The sequence below is a fragment of the Pristis pectinata genome, chromosome 8, assembly GCF_009764475.1.
Source record: "Pristis pectinata isolate sPriPec2 chromosome 8, sPriPec2.1.pri, whole genome shotgun sequence".
Lineage (NCBI taxonomy): Eukaryota > Metazoa > Chordata > Chondrichthyes > Rhinopristiformes > Pristidae > Pristis > Pristis pectinata.
In genome coordinates this window covers 89,460,036-89,484,793 of record NC_067412.1, presented here as the reverse complement: position 1 = coordinate 89,484,793, position 24,758 = coordinate 89,460,036, and the positions used below count along the sequence as shown (strand labels likewise).

At 41.8% G+C, this 24,758-nt stretch overlaps 1 protein-coding gene across 2 annotated transcripts in view; it reads right to left on the bottom strand.

Moving 5' to 3' along the window:
• The window catches only part of LOC127573234 (phosphatidylinositol 3,4,5-trisphosphate 5-phosphatase 2-like), a 149,452-nt gene that overhangs the window by 30,268 nt on the left and 94,426 nt on the right, over positions 1-24,758 (bottom strand). For both annotated transcript variants that reach the window (XM_052021257.1, XM_052021258.1), the window contains exons 6-15: positions 23,065-23,196; positions 20,960-21,044; positions 19,202-19,294; positions 16,972-17,091; positions 14,257-14,371; positions 12,962-13,068; positions 9,017-9,119; positions 7,384-7,580; positions 1,616-1,733; positions 407-503 (exon numbers count right to left, since the gene is read on the bottom strand). In XM_052021257.1, the coding sequence (XP_051877217.1) occupies positions 407-503; positions 1,616-1,733; positions 7,384-7,580; positions 9,017-9,119; positions 12,962-13,068; positions 14,257-14,371; positions 16,972-17,091; positions 19,202-19,294; positions 20,960-21,044; positions 23,065-23,196 (1,167 nt within the window). The remainder of the gene's footprint in view (positions 1-406; positions 504-1,615; positions 1,734-7,383; positions 7,581-9,016; positions 9,120-12,961; positions 13,069-14,256; positions 14,372-16,971; positions 17,092-19,201; positions 19,295-20,959; positions 21,045-23,064; positions 23,197-24,758) is intronic.

Sequence of the window (24,758 nt, the reverse complement as noted above, 5' to 3'; positions counted from 1 at the left end):
GATTATTAAAAATGATTTAAGAAGTAGATTCAACAAAAACAATTTAAAGCATTAAACTAACCACAAATAATAAGTTGTCCTGTTCTTCCATTCCATCTACATAGCCCAAAAAGAGGCATTGAAATGAACAGGGCTTAAATATCCTACACCCAATGGAGAATCAGAAAGTAGATTTCGCAGCATAAATGTAAGGGAATCTCAGTAAGAACCACCCTCATATTTTGGACTTCAGGGGGAGTCCAGCAGCAGAGAATAGCTGACAAATGGCCAATATTGGTATTGGCCATTTCTCAGCTATTGTTCCATTGGAACTTGGAACCCTCTCGGCACTTATGCTGAAAAAAAGTTCCCCAACGTGACTGGGGCATTCTGACTTTAATTCACTGAAATAAACTAGTCAACATACCTGAGCACTTTTTCACTGCCAGATGTTAAATGACAGTTAACAAAACCCAGGGACGTCCCGTTGAAGAGGAATGAAACACCAACTGCACCCTTATTCCCTGAAGAGAAAAGATACATCAGGAGAGGTATAGATAACAGGTTTCACCAGACAAATAACAAATGTTCAAATCTACCGAGGGGAAATAGATTTTTGTCAAAAGCCTAAAGCAGGAAATGTCAAATCAGCAGTTTGTACAAACCATATTTCCAAAGGAAAATCAAGTGGTGATTGATCCAATGTGACCTGACAGAAGTATATAAAATTATGAGAGGCATAGATAGGGTAGATAGTCTTTTTCCCAGGGTGGGAATATCAAATGCTAGAAGGCATACCTTTGAGGTGAGAGGGTAAAAATTTAAAGGAGATTTATGAGGCAGAGAGAGGTAGGTGCCTGGAACGCACTGCCAGGGGATGTGGTGCAAGCAGATACGACGGAGACATTTAAGAGGCATATACACAGACACATAAACAGGCAGGGAATGGAGGGATATAGCCCACATGCAGGCTGATGGGATTCATTTGGATTGGCATCATAGTTAGCATACTCATCGTGGGCCAAAGGGCCTGTTCCTGTATTGTACTGTTCTATGTCCTATGTTGTATAATACAGCCCATCAATTCTGAATCAAAGCTCCAAAAGGTACATCAGCCTCCCAGGAATACTTAGTTAAGGACCAATGCCAGATTTCATGCAAGTCCCTCTGTTTAGGCATGTGTTGATCTCACACTTCAAACCCAAACTAACTTTTGCCTGAATTAATTTAATCTGAATTACCTGGGACATTTGAAGAGCCTTAATGCAGAAATGCAAGTGTTGATTTCTTTGGCCTTCTCAATAATTTTGTGGCTTCCTATTGCCATTAAACTGCATTGCCACTCAGTATGTGCCCTCCACTGCCTCGAGTTTTTCCTGCTTTCCTGCCACACTGTGTAGAGGATGTTCAGTAATACCAGTCAAACCTTGCACGAGGCAGTTTGTGGTTTCCAAATTTAGCATGGAAACACACTTTGAGAAAAAAGACTTCTGGTGAATTTTTGTTCTCCTCAAGCTGACGGTCATTGTTCCTATGCCAGAACTTTCCAAAATTTAGCCCAATTCTAATTCCTTGGAGACTCCAAACACCAGCTCCCTGCTTCAGCCTAGAAGGTTTCAACATCACAATTACTTACCAAATGTATTTGCTATTCCAGTTTTCACATTGTTGACATTGACGTGACTGACTCGATTCTCATGGTCTGGTTTAATCAGCACTACGATTTTAATACTCCACAGTGAGTGTGTGGCTATCTATAAAATAGCACATTAATGAGTAATACAGAACAGCACAAAAAAATCCAAAGCACAAAGAGACAGCTTGATGGCATCCTACAAACTTTAATTTTCAGCATCAGGGGACGTCCTACCACTCTGCAATGAGTTTTTTAAATAAGTTTTCAGCTCATGTGCTATCACAGTAAAATATCATCAGCATTCCCAGTACTCAGAAATACACTTATTAATAAAAACGCTAAAATATACCCTTTCTGATGTTCTTGCAAGTGCTTCTAATTTGCAGGAAGTATGAGGAAACACTTAACATTCGTGTTTTCATTTGCTTTTATTGTGAAGGGGAATTAATCTAACCAGAAGTTCTCCCATAAGGGGGAGAACTTCAAAACCCATACAAATATTGCTTCTAAAGAAACATCAAAATGATCCATTGAATTTATGCCCCTAGACCAGGACTTGACTGATTAGAACATCTGAATTACAATATTAAAGTACTAAGTGTGACAATTCCTGAACCATTTGATGCAAGGTACCTGGAGGGAAGGCGGCAAGTCCTTTATTTAGATCTGGGAACTGTGTCCTCTGTCGGCCAGTGTGATAATGGCTAACAGAAGGGGACATAATCTTAAGGTGATTGGAGGAAGGTATAAGGGGGATGTCAGGTGTAAGTTTTTTTACACAGAGAGTGGTGGGTGCGTGGAACGCATTGCCTGCAGAGGTTGTGGGGGCAAATACATTAGGGACATTTAAGAGACTCTTAGATAAACACATGAATGATGAAAAATAGGGGGCTATGTGGGAGGGAAGGGTTAAGTAGATCTTAGAGCAGGATAAAATGTCAGCACAACATTTTGGGCAGAAGGGCCTGCACTGTGCTGTAGTGTTCTATGTTCTATCATTGCAATGTCTCCCTGACCTAAATGTTTCCTTTCTTACACATGCTTAGGCTTCTCTTTTTCCAGTATTTTGCACTGAGGTACATTTTATTTATTCACTTATGGGGATTTGGGTATCAAGGCCAGCAATATATTTCCAGTTCCCAATTACCCTTGAGCCACCTTCCTGAACAACTGCAATCCTTCTGGTGAAGACACTCCCACAGTGATATGGGGAAGATTTCCAGGAGGGAGAAGGAACTGCAATATATCTCCATGTCAGATGGTGCACAGCTTGGAGCAGAACATGCAGTTGGTCGCTTTCCGATACACCTACCACCCTCGTCTTTTTTTGTTATAGTGCACACTGATTTGGGAGCTGCTATCTGATGAAGCAGCTGAAGACTGTTGTGCCTAAGACATTGCCGTGAAGAACTCCAGCACTGAGGTCCTGGGGATGGGTTGATTGACCTCAAAAACCACAAACTTTTTTTTGTGCAAGTATCCTAATTCTCCTCTTGATGCCAGCCACACAAAAAAAATTGCTGGAGGAACTCACAGCCAAAATGCTGGAGGAACTCAGCAGATCAGCCAGCATCGATGGAGGGAAAAAAAACAGCCGACGTTTCGGGTCGAGACCCTTCATCAGGACCGGAAAGGAAGGGGCAGAGGCCAGAATAAAAGGGTTGGGGGAGGGGTTGGAGCTCGAGCTGGCAGGTGATAGGTGAATCCAGGTGAGAGGGGGAAGGTAGGTGGGTGAAAATGTTGTGAGAAACTGGGAGGTGAGAGATGGAAGAGGAAAGGGCTGAACAAAATGGAATCTGATAGGAGAAGGCAGTAGACCATGGAATAAAGGGAAGGAGGTGGGGAACCAGAGAGAGGAAGGTGTGGGTGATGGGCAGGTCGTGAGGGCAGGGGAAGGGAAAGAGAAGGGGTAATTGGGCCAGAGGGATAAGGGAAAACGGGGGGTAAGGGGGACAGAGGGGAGTGGGTTACCGGAAGTTAGAGAAATCAATGTTGATGCCATCAGGTTGGAGACTACTGAGATGGTATATGAGGTGTTGTTCCTCTAATCTGCATCTAGCCTCAACTTGGTAGTAGAGGAGGCTGTGGACAGACATGTCAGTGTGGGAATGGGAAATGGGATTAAAATAGCTGAGAAAACAAACTGAGAATTAAACCTGGAGATCCTGGCTGTTATGGCAGTTGGAGCAAAGGTGCTCGACAAAGTGATCCCCCAATCTGCGTTGGGTTTCACCAATGCAGAGGAGGCCGCACCAGGAGCACTGGATGTAATAAACGACAGTGGTGGATTCACCCTCAAAGGACTGTCTCACCTGGAAGGACTGTTTAGGGCCCTGAATGGTGGTTAGGGAGGAGGTGTAGGGGCAGATGTAACATATAGCACGGATGCAAGGATAAGTGCCTGGAGGGGGATGGGTGGGGAGGGATGAGCAGACAGGGGATTCACGTAGAGTGCGATCCCTGCGGAAAGCGTAGAGGGGAGGGGAAGGGAGGGGAGAGGAAGATGTGCCTGGTGGTGGGATCCCTTTGGAAATGGCGGAAGGTGCGGAGAATGATATGTCAGATGCGGAGGCTCATGGGGTGGTAGGTGAGGACAAGGGGAACCCTATCAGTGGGACGGGGTGAGGACTGACATGCGGGAAATGGAGGAGATGTAGATGAGGGCTATACTGATAGCAGTGGAGGGGAAACCCTGTTTTCTGAAAAAAGAGGCCATCTCGGGCATCCTGGAATAGAAAACCTCATCATCTTGTGTCTCCCCTTGATGCCCATTGGCTTCACCTTTACCATTCGATGAAGTGCTGCCTTGATGTCAAGGGCAGTCACTTGCATATCACCTCTGGAACACAGTACTTTGGTTCCTGTTTGGATCAAGGCTGTGATAGTTTGGAACCATGTGATCCTGTTGAAACACAAACTGAGAATAGGTGACCAGTTTATTGGTCAGCAAATGTTGCCTGATAGCACTGCCGACGACCATTTCCATCACTTTGCTAATGATTGAGAGTAGACTAATTAGTGATAATTAGATGGAGTGAATTTGTCCTGGTTTTTGTGTACTGGGCATTTCTGAACAATGTTCCACAGTAAGGCACTTAACAAGGTCCCACATAATAGGTTGATCAAGAAAGTTCAGATGCATGGGGTCAGTGGAGATTTGGCTGTGTGGATCCAGAACTGGCTTGCCCACAGAAGACAGAGGGTGGTGGTTGAAGGGACTTATTCGGGCTGGAAGCCTGTGGGTAGTGGTGTTCTGAAGGGATCTGTACTGGGACCTCTGTTGTTTGTGATGTATTGAAATGACCTGGATGAATATGTTGATGGGTGGGTTAGTAATCAGACGACACCAAGATTGGTGGAGTTGTGAATAGTGTAGAAGACTGGTGACAGATACAGCGTGATATAGATCATTTGTAAATGTGGGCAGAGAAATGGCAGATGGAGTTTAACCCAGATAAATGTGAGGTGTTGCACATAGGCTGGACTAATGTGATGAGGCAGATACTCTTAAGGGCCATACCCTTAACAGTGTTGAAGAGCAGACAGACCTTGGGCTGCAAGTCCATGGCTCATTGAAAGTGGTGACACAGGTAGTGTGGGTGGTTAAGAAGGCTTATGGAATGCTTGCTTTCATTAATCGAGGTATTGAGTATAGGAGTCAAGAAGTTATGATGCATCTCTATAGAACTCTGGTCAGGCCGCATTTAGAATATTGCGTGCAATTCTGGTCACTTCACCATAGGAAGGATGTCGAGGGTTTAGAGAGGGTTCAGAGGAGGTTTACCAGGATGCTGCCTGGATTAGAGGGCATGTGCTATCAGGAGAGGTTGGACAAACTTGGGCTCGTTTCTCTAGAGTGGCGGAGGCTGAGGGGTGATCTGTTGGAAGTGTATAAAATTATGAGGGGCATAGATAGGGTGGACAAGCAATATCTTTTTCCCATTATTGAGCGATCGAATACCAGAGGGTATGCATTTAAGATGAGAGAGGGTAGGTTCAGAACAGACGTGAGGGATACGTTTTTCACTCAGAGAGTGGTAGTTGCCTGGAATGCATTGCCTGATAGGGTGGTGGAGGTAAATTCATTGGGGGCTTTTAAGAGGGGCTTGGATGGGCACATGAATGAAAGGAAAATGGAGGGATATGGGCATTCTGTATATAGGAGGGATTAGCTATGTCGACACAACATTGTGGGCTGGAGGGCCTGTTCTGTGTTGTACTGTTCTATGTTCTATGATCGGTAGATACCAGGGTTGTAACTGTACTGGAACAGTTTGGCTAGAAGCATGGCAAGTTTTGGAGAACAAGTTTTTAGTAGTACAACTGGATATTGTTTTGTCCCAATGCCTTTACTGCATCCAGTGCTCTCAGCTATCTCTCGTTATCGTGTGGAGTGAACTGAATTGGTTGAAGATTGGCTTCTGTGATGGTGCGGATCTCAAGAGGATGTAAAACAAGGTCCACAGCACCAGGTCAGTTCTGAGTCTATTCCATTTAGCACAAGTGTAGTGCCATACAACACGATGAAGGGTGTCCTCAGTATGAAGATGGAACTTTGTCTGTATAACGACTGTGCAGTGTTCACTTCTACTTAAACTATCATGGACAGATACAAGGCCGTGTAGGCCTAACCCTTGTGTTGGCTCACTTATTATCTCCTGCTGACCTAATCAGATAGATGTGTCCTTCGGGACTTGGTAAATTGGTCAGTGGTTAATCATCTGAAATGTTATCTTTGCTTCTTTCTCCACAAATGCTGACTGTAATAACTTTGATAGTAAGAGAAGGATCCACAGAGAAGGATCCACAGACATGTGCTACTTCATCTGTGCGTGGTCATCATTATGTTTTCTTACTCTTGACCCCCCCTGCTGATCAATTGCCAGTTAAGCAGCACTGTGGCAACCCAAGACAAACACAATCTGCTGAGGATTTCCAGCATTTTCTGTTTTCAACTTAGATTTCCAAATCACTGCAGTATTTTGCTAATGCATTATTGTGTCTGCCCCACACTTTCCAGGTGAGGTTTTGCAATGTTAACCTACCATAATGCATCTCAATTGCAGAATTTTGTTAGGCTGATTCCAATCTTTCTATCAGCCTCTTTGAATACAAACTCCATTTGAGTGCCAACCAATTTGTTTTATTCATTCATGTGACACGGGCTTTATTCTCTGGGCCAACATTTATTTCTCTCTTCTCTAATTGTCCCAGATCTGAATGGCCTCCAAAACTCTTCTAGAGGGCAATTGTGAATCACTGCTGGAGGCCTGAGGTCACGTATAGACCAGTCCACTACCTTCCCTGAATGTTTTGTTTGGAAGGTTGTGTAACAGTTTCATAGCCACCATCACGAATACTAAATTTTTAACTCTATTCACTTTGTTGTTTGAATTCAAATTACCCAGCTACTGGTGGGATTTGAACTCATGTCATCAGTGAACCACTTCTGAATATTATGCCATTATGTCATTTGAAATTTTCCTGCCCATCTATCCAATCAGACTGGCTTGAATTCAAATTCCTTTTCTGAAAACAGAAGTCCAAGGAAAACTCATCAATGGTATTTTCGAATACCTTGATTACTTAGTCATCACTTGTGATCTGCTCACATCATCAGTTTCCCAGCTTACACCTCTATTTATGATATAAGATATAAGAAGGTGAGATTACAGAATGCTTTAACATTCATAGCTTTTCAACAGTGAATGACACATATTTTTGCTTTGCAATATCAGTGATTGTTTCCCCGGATTTTCAGTTCCTACCACTTTGAAGTTCTGTTCTGTCACTTCTTTTATCCCAGCCCGCAGGAAATCCACCCACTCCTTGTCACCCAATGAGTTCTCCTGGGTCCCAATCACATAGATATCATGAGGAATTGTGGCTGTGGTTTCATCTCTCGTGCGTCCAAGACCCTTTGACATAAGCCAGGAAGAAATGCTCTTTGGAGGATGAGCGGCACCTGTTAAATATTTCAAAAGGTCATTCATCAATCAATTACTCATTCGTGCTTTTCTCATTATTTATTCACACATTAGTCATGTATATCAAGCAGTTGCCTGCTTATGCGACAACACCTTGGATTCCTCTCTCACTTCATTTTTGCCTGTCATTTTTTAACCTCTTTTGCCTTGGGAAAAGCTGCAAATGCATTGAGATGGAATTTCAGAATACATGTCACCAGATTGGGACTGACTGGTTGCATCACGGTCTGGTACAGCAATTCAAATGTGCAGCATTATAAGAAGCTGCAGAGAGTAGTGGGCTCTGCCCAATACATCATGAACACATCCCTTCCCACCACTGGTAGTATCAACAGGAGGCTCTGCCTCAAGAAGACAGCATCCATTTTCAAAAATCCCCACCGTATAGGCCACGCCCTCTTCTCACAGCTACCATCAGCCAGGAGGTACAAAAGACTGAAGTCCCACACCACCAGGTTCAAGACCAGCTACTTCCCTTCAACCAACCGGGAAAACCCTAATCACTGCAGTTTAGCGACACTATGACCAGTTTGATCACTTTGCACTAAAATGGACTTTATTTTTGTTCTAATGTGTTCTTGTAAAAATCATGCATAATTTATGTTTTTCTTATGAATGCTCCTTATATGATACTATGTGCCTGTGATGCTGCTGCAAGTAAGTTTTTCGTTGCACCTGTGCACACATGTACTTCTGCATATGACAATAAACTCATCTTTGACTTTGACGTTATTGTTTATTTGTTTTCACATTCACTTGCATCCAAAGAATCAGAGAAGCTTATAGTAGGAGATTATTCGGCCCACCAAGTCCTTGCCAGATTAAAATGGAACTATTGGGGAAAACCTATTTCAAAGCTTTCAGTCTGTGGTCTTCTAAGTTACAGCTCTTCAAGTGCTGATCCAGGTATTTTTTATATGTGATGAGGTTTCTGCCTTCCTGTCCCCTAACAGTTTTCTAAAATCTTTCCAGTGCCGTCCAGTGCATGCTTTGATCTGTGTGCATCTACCTTATGGTATTTAAGTTTTATCAAAATGTCACCAAGTTCCTGTGATTGCTATCATTCTCCAACCACTTAGAACTGACTAATGACTGCAGATTAACCTTGGCCCAAGGTTGAAGCCAGCTTCCTTTGCCCAACAATGATCCAAAAGTGGTTACGTTTTGTTTTATTGAATTATTGAGGAAGTTACTCACCCGTCAAAGCACTAAACCACTTAATAACCAAACAGAGGACTATTATTTTGGGTCTTGTTCCCTCCTGATCCCACCTTTGTGCCATATCCATTAGGATTGGTTTAGAAATCAATTACAAAAACTCTATCCCATGAATACAAATGATAAATCACAAATAAAGTACTATTTTCCCTCTGTCACTTTTTTCAAATTGAGCAGCAATCCTTTAATAACTTACCCATGTTCCAGCTTCCAATAAAGATGGATATCATGTCCGGCTCATCCTGCTGAGAATGTATGTTCTTCATCAGCTGAAGTAGCTGACAGAATGCTTCTCGTTTCTGCAGGGAGATAATTAGGGAGAATCAATCTAAATCCTGATGAGGAGAATGACATTAATATCAATAAGCTACAGGTTCATGCACAGAGAGTAATGCCATCATATAATACACAAGTCCATTTCAGATGTTGTTGAAAGTAATCTCACTTTCAAGAGATTCAAACTGAACATGTTAAAACTCCACAACACTCCTTCAGTTTATGAAATTGCTTTGCTGCACTTTTTTTGCACCATCTTCCTGATTTCTTCAGCAAATACTGGTGTTCACAAAGAAGAAGAATAATTGGTAAAGATGAGTTGAATGTAGAATAACATGCATTCTATTCTGCACCAAGAGCATGCCCAGGATTTTAGAAGGAAGTTTTCTGCTGCACCAGAATGAAATTCCATCTTAATAGCTTCTGTGACAAAATGAATTATATTACATGATGCCAGTATTTCACTTGGGTTTTGTTCTTGTTGCGGCCAACTCAACTTGATCACTGCAAGTCACAAACAATCTGTTGGAGGAGTGCAACAGGTCAAGCAGCATCTGTGGGAGGAAAGGAATTGTTGAGATTTCGGGTCAAAACCCCTGCATCAGGACAGATGCTGCTTGACCAGCTGAATTCCTCCAGGAGATTGTTTATTGCTCCAGATTCCAGCATCTGCAGTCTCTTATGTCTCCGTGGTCACTGCAGTGACTACTACAGTCTGTTGAGTTCCATACTTCACAGCTCACTTAGCAAAGATATTATCACACGTGTGTCTTATTTCTGCTCTTTTTTAAAATTACTTTTGACTTGTGGGCCGTGAAGATGGCATTGGCATTTATTGCTCTTCATTTACTTCTGATGTGAGTTCGAATCCCATCAAGGTAGCTGGGCTATTTGAATTCGAGCATTTAGATAAATCTGGAATTAAAGTTACAACATAGAACAGTACAGCACAGGAACAGGACCTTCTGCCCATAATGTTGTGCCAAGCTAATTAAATTAGCGATTAAATGCCCAACTAAACTAATCCCTTCTGCCAACACAATGTCCACATCTTTCCATTTCCTGTGCATTTAAGTGCCTATCTAAGAGCCTCTTGAACACCCCTATTGTGTCTGCTTCCACCACTACCCCTGGCAGTACATTCCAGGAATCCCTCACTCTCTGTGTAAAAAACTTGCCCCATACACCTCCTTTGAACTTACCCCCTCTCACCTTAAATGCATGTCCTCTGGTGTTAGGCAATTCAACCCTGGGAAAACGATACTGGCTGGTTACTCTATCCATGCCTCTCATAATCTTATAAACCTCTATCAGGTCTCCCCTCAGCCTCTGTTGCTCCACAGAAAACAACCTAAGTTTCTCCAACTTCTCATATTGCACATGCCCTCTAATCCAGGCAGCATCCTGGTAAACGTCTTCTGCACCCTCTCCAAAGCCTCGACATCCTTCCGATAATGAAGAGATGAGAACTGAATGCAATACTTCAGAGGCAGACTAACTAGAGTTTTATAAAGCTGCAGCATAACTTCCTGACTCTTGAACTGAATGCCGTGTCTAATAAAGGCAAGCATGCCATAGGCCTTCTTAACCACCCTATCAACCTGTGTAGCCACTTTCAGGGAGCTATGGACTTTGACTCCAAGATCCCTTTGCTCATCAACCCTGTTAAAGATCTTGCTATCAACAATGTACTGTCCCTTTAATTTTGATCTCCCAAGGTGAAACACTTCACATTTAGCCAGGTTAAACTCCATCTGCCATTTCTCTGCCCATATCTGCAAACAATCTACATCCTGCTGTATCTTTTGCCAGTCTTCTATGCTATCTACAACATCACCAACCTTCGAATCATCTGCAAACTTACTAACCCACCCATCTACATCTTCATCCAGGTCATTTATATATATCATAAACAGAGTTGTAGTTGTTGTAGCTAAAGTCGTAGTATCTGTGACCATGAAACTATTGAACAGTGTTGAAATAAAAATCTGGTTCACTAACGCCTTTTAGAGATGAAACCTGCCGTCCCTACTGGTATGACCTATATGTAACCCTGGACCAGTGCCTAAATTTGTGACTCTTAACTGTTCTCTGAGACAGCCTCGGAGCTATTCAATTCTGGGGCAACTAGGGAGGAAGGGTATAAGTAGCTTAAAGGTTCAGCAGTGAACAATTCACTGCAGAATATTTATAATTGGATCAGTTCACAAAGTCAAGATACAAAGTTGTTGCTTCAGTTGTTTTCTGATCGGTAGTGACACTCCTCCCTCCACAACCCTCTCCCCTGAGATATCTACTTAAAGATTAGCTGTAGTCTTATTCTTTCCAAGGTGAATGTCCTGGACAGTTGGGTAGCTGACCACTTCAAGCCCCCACAACCTCAACAATCGATGGCCAAGGAATCATGCATATCTTCTCCTTTTGGAATTTCTGAGTTTCAATCTGAGCTTCTCTCTTAGTCAGGGGAGTGAAAGAGCAGGCTTTTGCTTGAAAGCCAGAGAGAAAATTATTTCAGCGTGTCATGGGATCATACAATGCTCTGATTTTCTGCACTATATAATTCAATTAAAAATATAAGTGATGGAAAAATTGGGACACACTGAATTGAATGAAGTATAGTATGTGTTTTTTCTTCTGGGTCTAGTGTATGTATGACATGCTTTTATGTGTAAGAGACTTGTTGTGTCCACTGGCATCCAATAGTAGACAACACATACTTGGACACCACTTCTGTCATTTCTATTGGCCTGGCATGCATGTATCAGGGCTTTACATCTGTGCAACCTGCGGCACTGTTTTAGAAAGGGGACCTGCCCAGCCCTGGTATCCATTTACTGTAATCACCCAAGTCCCCCTAGGTCCTTGTAGTGATCTCCATCCCCAACATGATCATTAACTGAACCCCACTCTCCCACCAATCAGCCAATCAACTCAACATCCCTAAAATTACTGGCACCCCTAATTACTGTTCACAGCACAACAAACGATTGCACCCACCCCCTTGACTACAGGCTCCTCAGCCCCACCCAGCAACCAATCACACATCCAAGAACAGGCTTGCCCCACTAATCCCCAGCTATCAGTCCTGACCCTATTGCCTAATGATTGGCCCTTGACCCCTGCCCTTCTTGTTCTGGACCCTCCTCCTCACTCTTGGGCCTCTTTCTCCCAGCCCCCAAGATTAGCCAAAATCTGTTCCTCCTGAAGAGTCTGTCCAATAGCGCATAATGTCTTGAACCTCAAAGGCTACTGAATTTCCCAATAGTGGCCCTGAAATGATGAGGTCATTGACACTTTGGGAACTGACCAATCCTGTCACCTTTACCCGTTCCTTCAGATTTTCAGAAGTTGCCATGGACTTCAAAAATTTTCTGAAGAGCCTCTCAAGCTCATCCACTTCACTGTTTATGTGTACATAACCTCACAAACTCCTTTCTAAATCTATTCAACTCCTACCACCTCTGGGGTCTCAGGACCACTCCCTTTGCTACAATATCACTTACAGGTCACCAGATGCAATCCTACAGCTGACCAGTTAAATGATTATATTTAATCTGTTGGTTCCCAGCATAATATGGTGCACATATTATTACATAACAATGCAATAATGGTTCCTGTTGTGGAATTGCTTAGTATATTGTGTACATTAGGGTTAGGGTTATTATCAATAAAACTGTAATCGTGAGACCATGATTGTTAACATCAGTAATCAACGACAATCACAAAAGGTGCCTGCAATGAAAACGTGTACAATTCTCTGCCAAAGATTTCTCTCTCCCTGATAATAACTTTCTTGTAATGTTATATGCATAGTAAGTATGAGGGAACATAACAGATTTCAGAGTCTCTAGTGCTCAAAACTTACTCGAGCATTTTCAAAAATGAAATCCCTCGTCTGATTTTTCTGATTTTCTTTGTCAGTCACGATCTGTAATGTGTTTGGTGAGCTCTGATATTTAACCAGCTGCAAAACTGTAAAAGAAAAGGACACAGCAAATCAATAATCCATCCAGCACCAGCTTGCAAGCCTAAATTCTGAGTAAGCCTGGAGGAATTTGATTTTCTCAACCTAGAAGGAAGATGCGTGGGATGTGAGACATAGCAAGAAGCTTAACCTCACCTCTCAGTCCCACTCAGACTGTGGTTAAGCTTCTTCAGGCAAATAAGGCTAGTGGCATGAGGTTTAGTGTCATCTATGACTATTCCACCTCTGAGTCAGAAGGTGCTGGGATCAAGACCTAGTCCAGTGATCTGAGCACAAGTGTTTACACTGACACACTAAAAAGCAGTTCTGAGATTGTGTTGCACAGATGGAGACACTGCCAGATGAGACATTAAATCAAGGCCTCATCTGTTCTTTCAGCTTGTTGCAATAGCTCCCATGATACCAATTCAAAGTTATTCATGGTCTAACATTACTTAAAAATGAACTGATGATCTGATTGCATCACTGTTTGTGGGAGTTTCCTGTGCATGCATTCTCTGCATCACGTCCTTTGTTAAAACACTGAGCTCCATGTCAGACCTCCAAGCAAGACTGCGCTCTGCTTTTGGACTTCATGTGGACTCCATGTCAGAGCAAAGTGACAGACATGGCAACATCAACCAGTCAGTAGGTATCCTGCTCACAGGCTACTCCCCTAAATCCAGAGCTTAATTCCATTTTGATAACAGAACCCTTGTGGATCTCTTTAGATTTGCTGTCCAGAGCTGACAAAAGAGGGCTGACATAAATGTAAATGTTGTTATTTTCCATTTTTAACAAGGAATTGTAGTCTCAAAGCTATAAAGGCTAAGTTCAAGAAATTCTTGTCCATGGAACTTTGAATGGCATATGGAAAAACTCCCCGCAAAGAGTAATGGTGACAATATTTCTGGAATCATGCAGAAGCATTTGGACTCAATGCAGGGGAATGGATAAGTAAAGAAGACCCAAATACAAAATAATTTATAAGCTTTCCCTTTGTGCTTCTAGTTATATCACAATAGGATAAAATTCTAAATAAAATATCAGTATCAGATTTATTATCACTGACTTAGGTGACATGAAATTTGTTGTTTTGCAGTAGCTGCACAGCACTGCCACAAAGCAGGCAACCAGCAGTGCAACTTGAGCAGAATGGTATGCAATGGTATTTACTTATAGTCAATTCTCCTCACTTTTATCATATGAGATGGATTCCTCAGGTGAACCAGTGGCTTTCTTTGAGATTTGCAGCTTGCCTCCATCCACATCAACACTCAACGTATATTTCTGAGTCTTTCCCAATTTCACCTAAAGGGAAAAGAGAAAGATAAATCTTTACCAAACAAGGACTTTTGCAGAAACATAATGAAAAAAACCTGGGGATACTCATCAGGTCAAACAGCATCTGTGGGGAGAGAATCAATGTTAACATTCCAGGATAATGACTTTCTATCAAAACTAGAAGAAGTTCGAAAGTACACCTATTCAAGGTTGCAGAGAAGGGCAAGGGACAATGAGGACAAAGGGAATGTCTGCAATAGAGCGGAGACCAAGAGTTACCTGGTGGTGCTGGCTGTGAGTGGAGGTGAAGGCATGTTAATTACATCAGGGGAGATGTAAGCTGAATGAGAACAAAGGAGAGAGAATAAACGGTCCTGAAGCTGAGTGATTCAAATCATTGCAGATGCTCAAAACCTGAAATAATACTGAACGGGTCTGACAGCATCTGTAGAGAGAGAAAAATGGAGTTAAAAGTACAGGTTGCAAATCTTTCATCAGAATACCCAGTTCTGATACAAACAGGAATGGCTTGTTATCTGAAACTGTTGATTTCAATATTAAGTCCTGGAGTTTTAACTTGCCCAGTCAGAAGGTGAGATTCTGTTCCTTGAACTTACATTACATTGAGCTTTACTGGAGCAGTGTAAGAGACCAAATATAGAGGTCAGAGAGGAAGTGGGGTAGAGAAATAAAGTGACAGGCAACTAGAAGCTCAGGATTTCCCTTGCAGACTGAACAGTGTCCTGTAAAGTGGTCACCAAATATCTGTATGATTCTCCAATATAGATGGAACTGTATTGTGAGCAGTGCACTGGACTGGAAGCAGTACAAGTGAATGATTGCTTCATCTGGAAGGGCTGTTTGGGTTCCTGGATGGTAGGAAGGGAGGAGATAAAAGGCCAGGTGTTACATCTCTTGCAGTTGCTTGGGAAGGTATTGTGAGAAGGGCAAATGGTATTGGTGGGAATGGAACAGTGAGTCACTGAAAGTGGTTCATTTGAATGCTGAAGGGGAGGGGATGGGAATAAGTGTCTGTTACTGACCACGTTGAAGGTGGTGGATATGCCAAATATGGAAGGAAGTGGGAAGAAAGGTAAGGTCAAGGGCAACCCTATCCTTGCACTGGAAGGGAGGAGAGGGGTGAGAGCAAAAGTGCATGAAGTTGAAGAGATACAGTTCAGAGGCTGTCAACAATAGTGGAAGAGAAACTGTGGTCAATGAATAAGGATGATTTTTCGGAACACAGGATAACTTCATGTGGAACAACACTCCCTCCCACCATGGATGAGTTTGGAACGACATGAAAACACTACTCATTGTGGTTTACAATTATTGCTAACATCATTCACTTAACAAGGGTTATAATCAGCTCGGGGTCCCACGTGTTCACTATCTTAGTTACCCCAGCTCTGTGGGTGTTGAGGGTGGTCAGGGGCAGGATGATGTTCTATTTTGATATCCTTACTGTTGCATTGACTTCTTTTTGTGTATGAAAAATAGCTCGCCATGATGCCAAGGGGCTTGTAATTTTTTTGCTTGTGGAACTGTTTCCTTTTGCCTTAGGGAGGATACAGCAGAGAATGGAGACGAATCCTCTGGGATAAAATAGGGAATTTTAAGACCATGGAATAAAAGGATGGAGGATGGGAGGAGAGGAGATGGGCAGGTTATCAAGACAGGGGAAGGGAGTCACAGGAATAAGGGAAGACAAAGGAGTTGGGGGGGGGAGAAAAAGAAGGGAGAGGGTTTCTGGAAGTTAGAGAAATCAATGTTGAGGCCATAAGGCTGGAGACTCCCAAGGTGGAATATGAGGTGTTTTTCCTCCAACCTGCATCTGGCCTCAATGTGGCAGTAGAGGAGGCCTTGGATAGACATGTCAGTACGGGAGTGGCATGTGGAATTGAAGTGGGTGGCCACCAGGAAGTCCTGGCTTTTGCAGCAGATGGAACGAAGGTGCTCGACGAAGCGGTCAGCCAATCTGGGTTGGGTCTCACCGATGTATATGAGGCCGCACTGGGAGACCGGATGCAATAAATGACACCCTCAGACTCACAGCTCTCACTCAGACTCACTAAGTGACAATCATATTGCTGTGAACGTGGGTCGCTTTTTGACCAGACCCAGTGAAGGGAATTGTTTCCTTCCTGAAGGACATCAGTGAACCAAATGGGTTCTCCGGTCATCATTACTATGAAAAGATAAAATAAGATAAGATAAGATATCTTTATTAGTCACATGTGCATCAAAACACATGGTGAAATACATCTTTTTGTGTAGAGTGCTCTGGGGGCAGCCCATAATTGTTGTCACTCTTCCGGCACCAATATAGCGTACCCACAGCTCCTAACCTGTACACCTTTTGGAATGTGGGAGGAAACCGGAGCACCCGGAGGAAACCCACACAGATACGGGAAGAACATAGAAACTCCTTACAGACAGCGGCTGGAATTGAACCTGGGTCGCTGGCGCTGTAATAGCATTACGTTAACCGTTACACTACCATGATTGATCAACCCTTGGTGAGTGACTGGGGTAAAATGTCCCAATCTCAGCACCATCACTTCCTCACCATGAAAAAAAAATAACACATCAAAATTCTTTTTGTAAGGAAAAGCATTTTCTTTTACCTCAAAACTCTGTATTGGGATAGGTTTAGACGAATTCTGTCCACTGCTTTCAGAAGACGTGAAAAGAGCAGGTAATTCCACCTTCTGTGTGATCGCCATGTGCTGCAATCCCCTCACAACCTGTCAATAGATTGACAACAATGCATGAAGATCACCTGAACCTTATAAACAGAATGCAATCAAGCAGTTCTCTCCTTTTTAAATTTAACTGATGGTATTTCGTTGGTGTCAGTAACAAAGGAAAGGCAATGGGAAGGATATTTAGAGGAGGTCCAAATTGGATTGAAGGGTGGAGGGATTTTACAGACTATTTCCGAAATCCAATTTTCCAGTGCCGTTCTAATTCCATTTCCAGTCTTGCCTCCTCCATATTCCTCTCTTACATCCATTCCCTCAGTGCCAGGCTGCAGTACCAATGATTACACAGTTGCACTAACCACTCAGATGCAAGTCATGACATTAACCCCCAAAAAATTGTTCTTCTGTAAAAAAAAATTAACCAGCTAGCAAATTTCCCTCAAGAAAAGCAACTTACTCTCCCTAGGTGACCTCCATTTGGCTCAAGTCCCACACTACACAAGTGACCCTTAATATCCAGAGTAACAACAGATAGACCATAAGTGGTTCCTTATCACTGTTACCCAGTGACACTGATTTCCAAACCTTTGGCCTTGCCCACCTTTATCCCTGTAACTTTATCTAACATTATTCACCGGCTTGCATTGTCAACCTTTCTCACTAAGGTTCCCTGCAGTCTGAGATCAGTGGTAGAATTTTTAGTTACCTTATCACTGCAGTCTGGAATTCCCTTTCTAAAATATTTCATCTTGCTACAGGTCTTCCAAACTTAATAAACTTCTTCCAAACCAGCCATATTTTTGATCACTTTCCAAATCCTTTACTCATAACTACCTAACTGTTTATCTTCTTCTGGAGTCCTGCAGGAGTTGGTGCTTGGTTAATGTTTTGGGAGCAGGCCATAAGGTACAGATTAGCTGGGCAGTAGCAGGTGCGGTGGTGTGAGCTGAGCAGAAGCTAGGCTGGAAGGACTTGAACAGAAAGTGGTGAGGGACATAATGACGTGTCCTTCTTTAAATATGTAAGTCCTCCTGCTCAGGGGAATGTTGTGTGGTGGAATAAGATGGTTGGAACACATTTCAAATCAGCCAGTATATGTAATTCTCAGCATCATGAGGTTGTCCTACCACTGACTAGAAGTACCACTCTCAGTTTGATGTTACTAAGAAATGATTTCAAATGAATAATTTTTAAAGGAGCATCATCGTGTGGAAAATCATTTTCCTTTTCATTCGCTTACTAATACACAGCCTAGTGATGCAAACATCAAAATGTATCATTATCCACATGACTGTGATCCAAACAAATCTCCTCTTGAGTCATGTTACATCCCAAGCAAAAAAAAACGATAGCAACAAACAATCTGCTGGAGGAACTCAGCGGGTTGTGAGCATTTGTGGTGGGAAAGGAATTGTTTTGGGTCAAAACCCTGTATCAGGAGCAGAATCATCGACAATTCCTTTCCCTCCACCGATACTGCTCAACCTGCTGAGTTCCTCCAGCAGCTTGTTTGTTGTTCCAGATTCCAGCATCTGCGGTCTCTTTCTTGTGCTTCCAAAACAAAAATGCTTTTCAATTCATTTTTTTGTGCACATAGTGATCCTTTAAAGGAGCTGCCTTAATTGAGAAACATCTGTAGCATCCATTACAGATTACAATTTTACTCCACACCCTATCTTGTCCTCTTCAAAACAGACTGCATATTAGCATCAGTTCTCTGTTTTATCCTTGACTTTTAAGTCCTATCATAGCCTTGTCCATTTCTCTCCATCTTCTACAATCGAACAATTATTTTCTGAACTGTCCTTCCCTTCACTATACCAACAGCAGTCAGGAGTTCACCTGTCTCACTTGTACTTCCCTTCCACCCTTCTCTTCCCTTTATATATGAGTTAAATATTGGTTGTTCATTTAACCTCACCATTGTCTTGGTATCTATTATGCTTTTCTAAAGGAAAATGCAACACACAGGTTTTTCAATTGTTGTTTTTGAACTTGGAAGAAGATCAAGGACTGCACTCAAGCTCAGTCCTCCCAGTCAGAAGAGAGAAGAGTCATTGATCCCAATTGCCTAGGTTAAATGGCTTAGTACAATAACCCTGTTAGTATTCACCAGCTCCAACAGGCTCAGAGATAGAAAGAGCAACTGTACCCGTTCTTCTACACAAGACAGCAAATTGCCCAGATTTTTCGTCTTGTTGATGATGACTTCAAGCTCACTCAAACTGCTTGGACTGACAGGTTCCTGTGAAAATAGAAATAATAGGTATTAACATTGGGACTGAAAAAGAATGTTGATTTGCAAGGTTTCTCTTCTTGTTTAAAGAACCACACAGTGTGGTCATGTAATGGTTAGCAACCCCAGAGGATAGCTGCCAAGTTGTTGTGAAAACTTTGATGGTCTGCTCATGCTCTTCAGGTAAGGACAGAAACATGGCCATCCCCCAAACTTGTTCCACCTGTCAGTTGGGTTACAGATTGTTCCACAGTTACTCATCTTTAGAACCTTACTTAGGGGATCTTTCGATTCTGACATGATATTTCATCTGACCCAGTATCCAGCCTTTAGAGGTAAGCAGTGGCTATTTCCAATACTCATCCTAATTCCATGCCTCCTATTTTATCTTCTGGATAGCACAGTTCCAATTTGATCATGCTCTCTGGGGACACCTACCATTGGAATTACCTCCCATTGTGTGTATGTTTGTCCCTGTTCGTTAACATTAGAACATTACATGGAAGCAACAAGCTTTACTTCCAAAATTTCATTCAGTTCATGTCAATGACTTCAATGGAAGCAAATTTCAGAAGCAGAGTAAAGCATATAGCCACTGCTATATAGTATTTAAGTGCTAGTGTTGGGCATGAATTCCCAGACACGTGAATCTACCTTAAGCTGACCCATTTTCATTTTGAAACCTGCAGGTAAATGGAGGTTCAATCCCATTTCTAATTAAGTTCCTGTAGTGCATCTCCAAGAAGATTGTGTGGCCACTTCTGCTGCCTTTGCATTACATTTCCTTAAGCCTTACATGATACAACCAAATTGCAGCACTCAAAATATGGCAAGTGATCCCTTGTCTGAACTGTATTAACTTTCTCTCCAGAGAAACCAAGTTGTTTACTGGACCCCTGGTGGTACACATAGGAGGCTCACTTAGCTCCCAGTAGCTACAGTTTCCCAGATGGGCTTGCAAAGTCCATCTTGATGTGGTGCTGTGGGGAGCATTTGGGAGATGATCAGTGAGAGATCTTCCCACAAGCAGAATCTAAAAGGGTAACATCCCAGCAAAACTGACTCAATCCCCCAACATAAATAAGGGTTTCCATCTCTCTGATTCCAAAGATTTTGGATAACCTCAGTGTCTGGGTTCACACATTAAGTAGTCACATGCAGGGAGATCTTCAGTACCAATAGCCCGAAATGTCAACTTCAGTTACTGCTGTGAGGAAGAAAGCAATCTGGGACATCGTGGAAGATTTCTACATTCCCTTGTCCTCACACATCACACATATTGAAGTAATATGTTTAGAATTCTATTTCTGGCTTGTCAGATATTTTTGAATTTGATTGGTATTGGTATTGGTTTATTATTGTCACTTGTACCAAGATACAGCGAAAAACTTGTCTTGCATACTGATCATACAGGTCAATTCATTACACAGTGCAGTTACATTGGGTTAGTACAGAGTGCATTGAGGTAGTACAGGTAAAAAAAACAACAGTACAGAGTAAAGTGTCACAGCTGCAGAGAAAGTAAAGTGCAATAAGATGAGTAATAGTTAGTGACATAGAGTTTAAATTTAAAAGTGTAGAACAATTATAGCAAGGGTAATGAGTAGAGAGCAGCTGGCAACGAGTTGCCACGCTCTGGCGCCATCTTGCTAAAAAAAAAGATTGATACCTTACCTCTTTTTTGGGTGGGTTGCTAGGAGTATTGACACTGAACACTTGCACTAACATCTCAAGGTTGTAAGACACCAGGTCCATTTCCCTGCAAAACAGCAAGAAAATGAACTTGCAAAGATAGACAAAGACAATAGACAGAGAGCTAGTCCTGATATAAAATTGTGCTTTTCTGAAAGATATATATTAACTTTGGGCCCTGAAACCCTTGAAAGGAAAATGTCTTTTTAACCTTATTAAAAATAATCAATAATGTTGTGAAATGGTTCTCTAATTCCACATGCCTCCTGGGCAAATTTAAAAGATTTAGAATCATCAAGGTGATTGTGGCTATCATTTATGAAGAGAACTACTGCTGTTCACTCACTAAATCCCAGATTTATGTGGCTCTTTTGCCCCTCTGGGACATATCTGTTACTCTGCTCCATCACTGGAACTTATTGGACTCCAATCTTCAGCCCAGTCCCCAGTCTTGCACTTTAGTCCCACACTTTGATTAGAGACCACATTCATTTCAATAGGAATTCTCAGCTAGAGAGTAGAAATACTAAATGATTTTTCAAAAAATATTTTACTTCAGTTTAATGTTTTTTTATTAATTTATAACTGTTTTAACTAACATTTTAATTTTTTAAAATAATTTTTAAAAATTAATTTCTTCACTCCTAATAGCTTTTATATGTTTCTGAATTGTAAAAATGCCTCATAGGTTTCAACACAAGCCAAAGTTCCATTACCAACTACTTCCCACTGAAGACTTTCAGAATGTTTCAGTGCAGGGCCTCTGCACCAAGTTGATTGAAGGCTATTTACCTCAGTGAGGCCTTATTATACCTCACCATTTGACTCCAAGATGTGAGAATCAGTGAGATTGGCCCTCCACATCTGGCCCAGGTAAGTGCAAGCAGGTAGGGACCATAGATGGCATTTTCAGGGAGTGAGTCCAGTTTAAGACAACTCAATTCAATAACTGTAGACTAAAAGTCTAGCTGAAATGCTGGTGCTGGACTTTCAGATTAAAGCAAACCTAGTCAATTTGTTGAGTTTTGGATATGAAAATGCTCTCGGCTAGGGAGAGTAAAAAGAATCACAAACAGCTTCTCAGGTTTAGTCAGTGGTGCCTGCTTGTAAACAGGCATATGTAAGGATTAGTCTGGGCTCTGTCAATGGGATAGGAATCCCTAAATATTTGATAAATGAAAGATCATTAAGTGGAAGTGTTAATTCTTTTTCTCTCTTCAAAGGTGCAGCCAGAACTGCCAGCATTTTTCATTCATAACTAATAACAAAGGTGCTGGTCCAGATTGATTGGTCACTGAGCACCTGAGCAGTAAAGCTCAAGGAACATGTAGGACATAGACTGCTGCAAATAGACAGCAGCACTAGTGTCCTTTAGAGAAGGAAATTCGCTGTCTTTACCCAATCCAATCTTATATTGAATCTATACCCACCATGTCACTCTCTGACATGGCCTTACAAGCCATTCAGTTCAAGGAAAATTAGGGATAGGCAGTTGCCATAAGATAATAAGACCATAAGATATAGGAGCAGAATTAGGCCATTTGGCCCATTGAGTCTGCTCCACCATTCAGTCATGGATGATTCTTTTTTCAACCCTATTCTCCTGCCTTCTCCCCATAACCATTAACCACCCTTACCGATCAAGAACCTATCACTCTCTGCCTTCAATACACCCAATGACTTGGCCTCTACAGCCCTCTATAGCAACGAATTCCACAGATTCACCACCCTATGGCTGAAGAAGTTGCCAGTAATGCCAGCATCCCAAAAAAGAATACAAATAAAGGTAAATCATCATTCAAAAGGAAACCGAGCAAACATTTCATTAGTGATTCTTTGCAAGACCTAAATTCTGATCAAGGATCTATGTCCAAATAATTAATCCATATTTTTTCCTTGGGCCTGCTGTGTATTTCTGTCTTTATTTCAGGAGGTCACAGAGATATTTAGCTGTGTTTCTAGGACACTTAAAGATTCGGAAAGTTTTTTTTTAATTTGGACCTATCCCAACAATTCAGTAAAATTCTATTTCATTGTGTTTTACTCCATTGATATTGCAGGATATATGCCTTCCTGGCAGACTGTACCTGTCTAGGTCTTTGCAGAATCTCACTAGGCTCTTGTTGAGATGTAACAGATTTGTTGTTCCTGAATTGACAGCATCAAGATCCTTCTGAAGACTGGTCTTCAAGTAGTCATTCACCAAGGTAGCATGATCACTGAATAGGTGGTGAACAAGGAAGTTATATTATCACATAGTCTACTGAATACAGAAGAAGTAAACATGCCCTCTAAAGCTCAGATTAGTTAATAAAGGTTTTCGATATTTCCACAACCAGAAGTACAATACTTATTCGAGCAATTGTGATCAATTGTGATTCAGATGTTCAATGCTCCAACAATTATTCAGTGTGGGCATCAGTTTAAGTCACTTCAATAATGTAAATGCATCAAGGCAATCTTTGTTTAAATTTGTTTTATTTTTCATGTAGTCAAGGCACCTACATACTTCAGAAGGATTAAACATCAAAGCCAAAGTTTTCCTTTCACCCCGTAACTGCCCTCCCTTGCTATCAGCTCTGGCTTTCCTCCCAACGTTCACCAGCTTAAACCGGACCTTTTAAACTATGCAAGTTCTTCTCTACCCTGGAACAAGCTTCAAACTCCATATTCTCCTCCACAAAAGTGAGATACGTTTTCAAATGTGTGTTGCACTCTGCTTCCAACATTTAAATCCATTGACTTCAATAAAAATAGACTTCATTATACTAATATATCACATGCTTAACAGCATGAAGGAAAAGGACACACCTCTACTCCCTTAATGCTGGAACTCTGCTGTGAATCTTTTTATCTTTATAGATTTGATCTATCTCATATATTTTTTGTTGACTTCTCCTCCACCATGCTGAGCAAGTATCAACGAGCATAACACTGTCCTCTGCAACACCTTGCATGCTGACCACATTGGCTGCCCATTTCCTACAGTCTGAAATTCTAAGAAAAGCTCACTCTTGCCTTCAAATCCATCCTGGGTCTCTCTGCACCCTGCTTCTGCACTTTCCTCCAATCTTATGTTCCTTCCTGTTTAATCAGTCCTCCTTGGATTGTGCAGAAATTATTGGGACAGTAAAATCCTTCCCGTGGAAGGGAAAAATTAATAAAGGAGATTTAGCAAGGATTTGTTAAGGATTTCCTCATTTGATTAACCCTTTTGAGGAGTTAAAAATGGAGCCATATGGGGACAGGGTATTTGAAGGATTTTAGCAAGGTTTTTGACAACATCCTGTGTGGCAGACTGGTCAAAAAGGTAAAAATCCATGGGATCTAAATAACAAATTGAATTAGAAAATTGGCTCAGCAGCAGGAAGCAAAAGAGGTTTGTCAACAGTTATATTTGTGACTGAAAGCTTGTTTCCAATAGCTTACCGAAGACTTGGTTACTTGCTATCTACAGATTAATGAATTAAATTAAATTAAATTTAAATTAAATTAAGTTTTATTTACAGCGTGGTAACAGGCCCTTCTGGCCCAACAAGTCTGCACCGCCCATTTTAAACCCAAATTAACCTACCCGTACGACTTTAGAACATGGGAGGAAACCGGAGCACCCAGAGGAAACCCATGCAGACACGGGATTTAAATGTGGGGGACATAACGAAGTTTGCAGATGGCACGGAAATTCCCCTTGTGATTGATAGAAAGAAGGAAAACTTTCATAAAGTCATTTAGTCATACACCACAGAAATAGGCACTCTGGACCATCGAGTCTGCACCGACT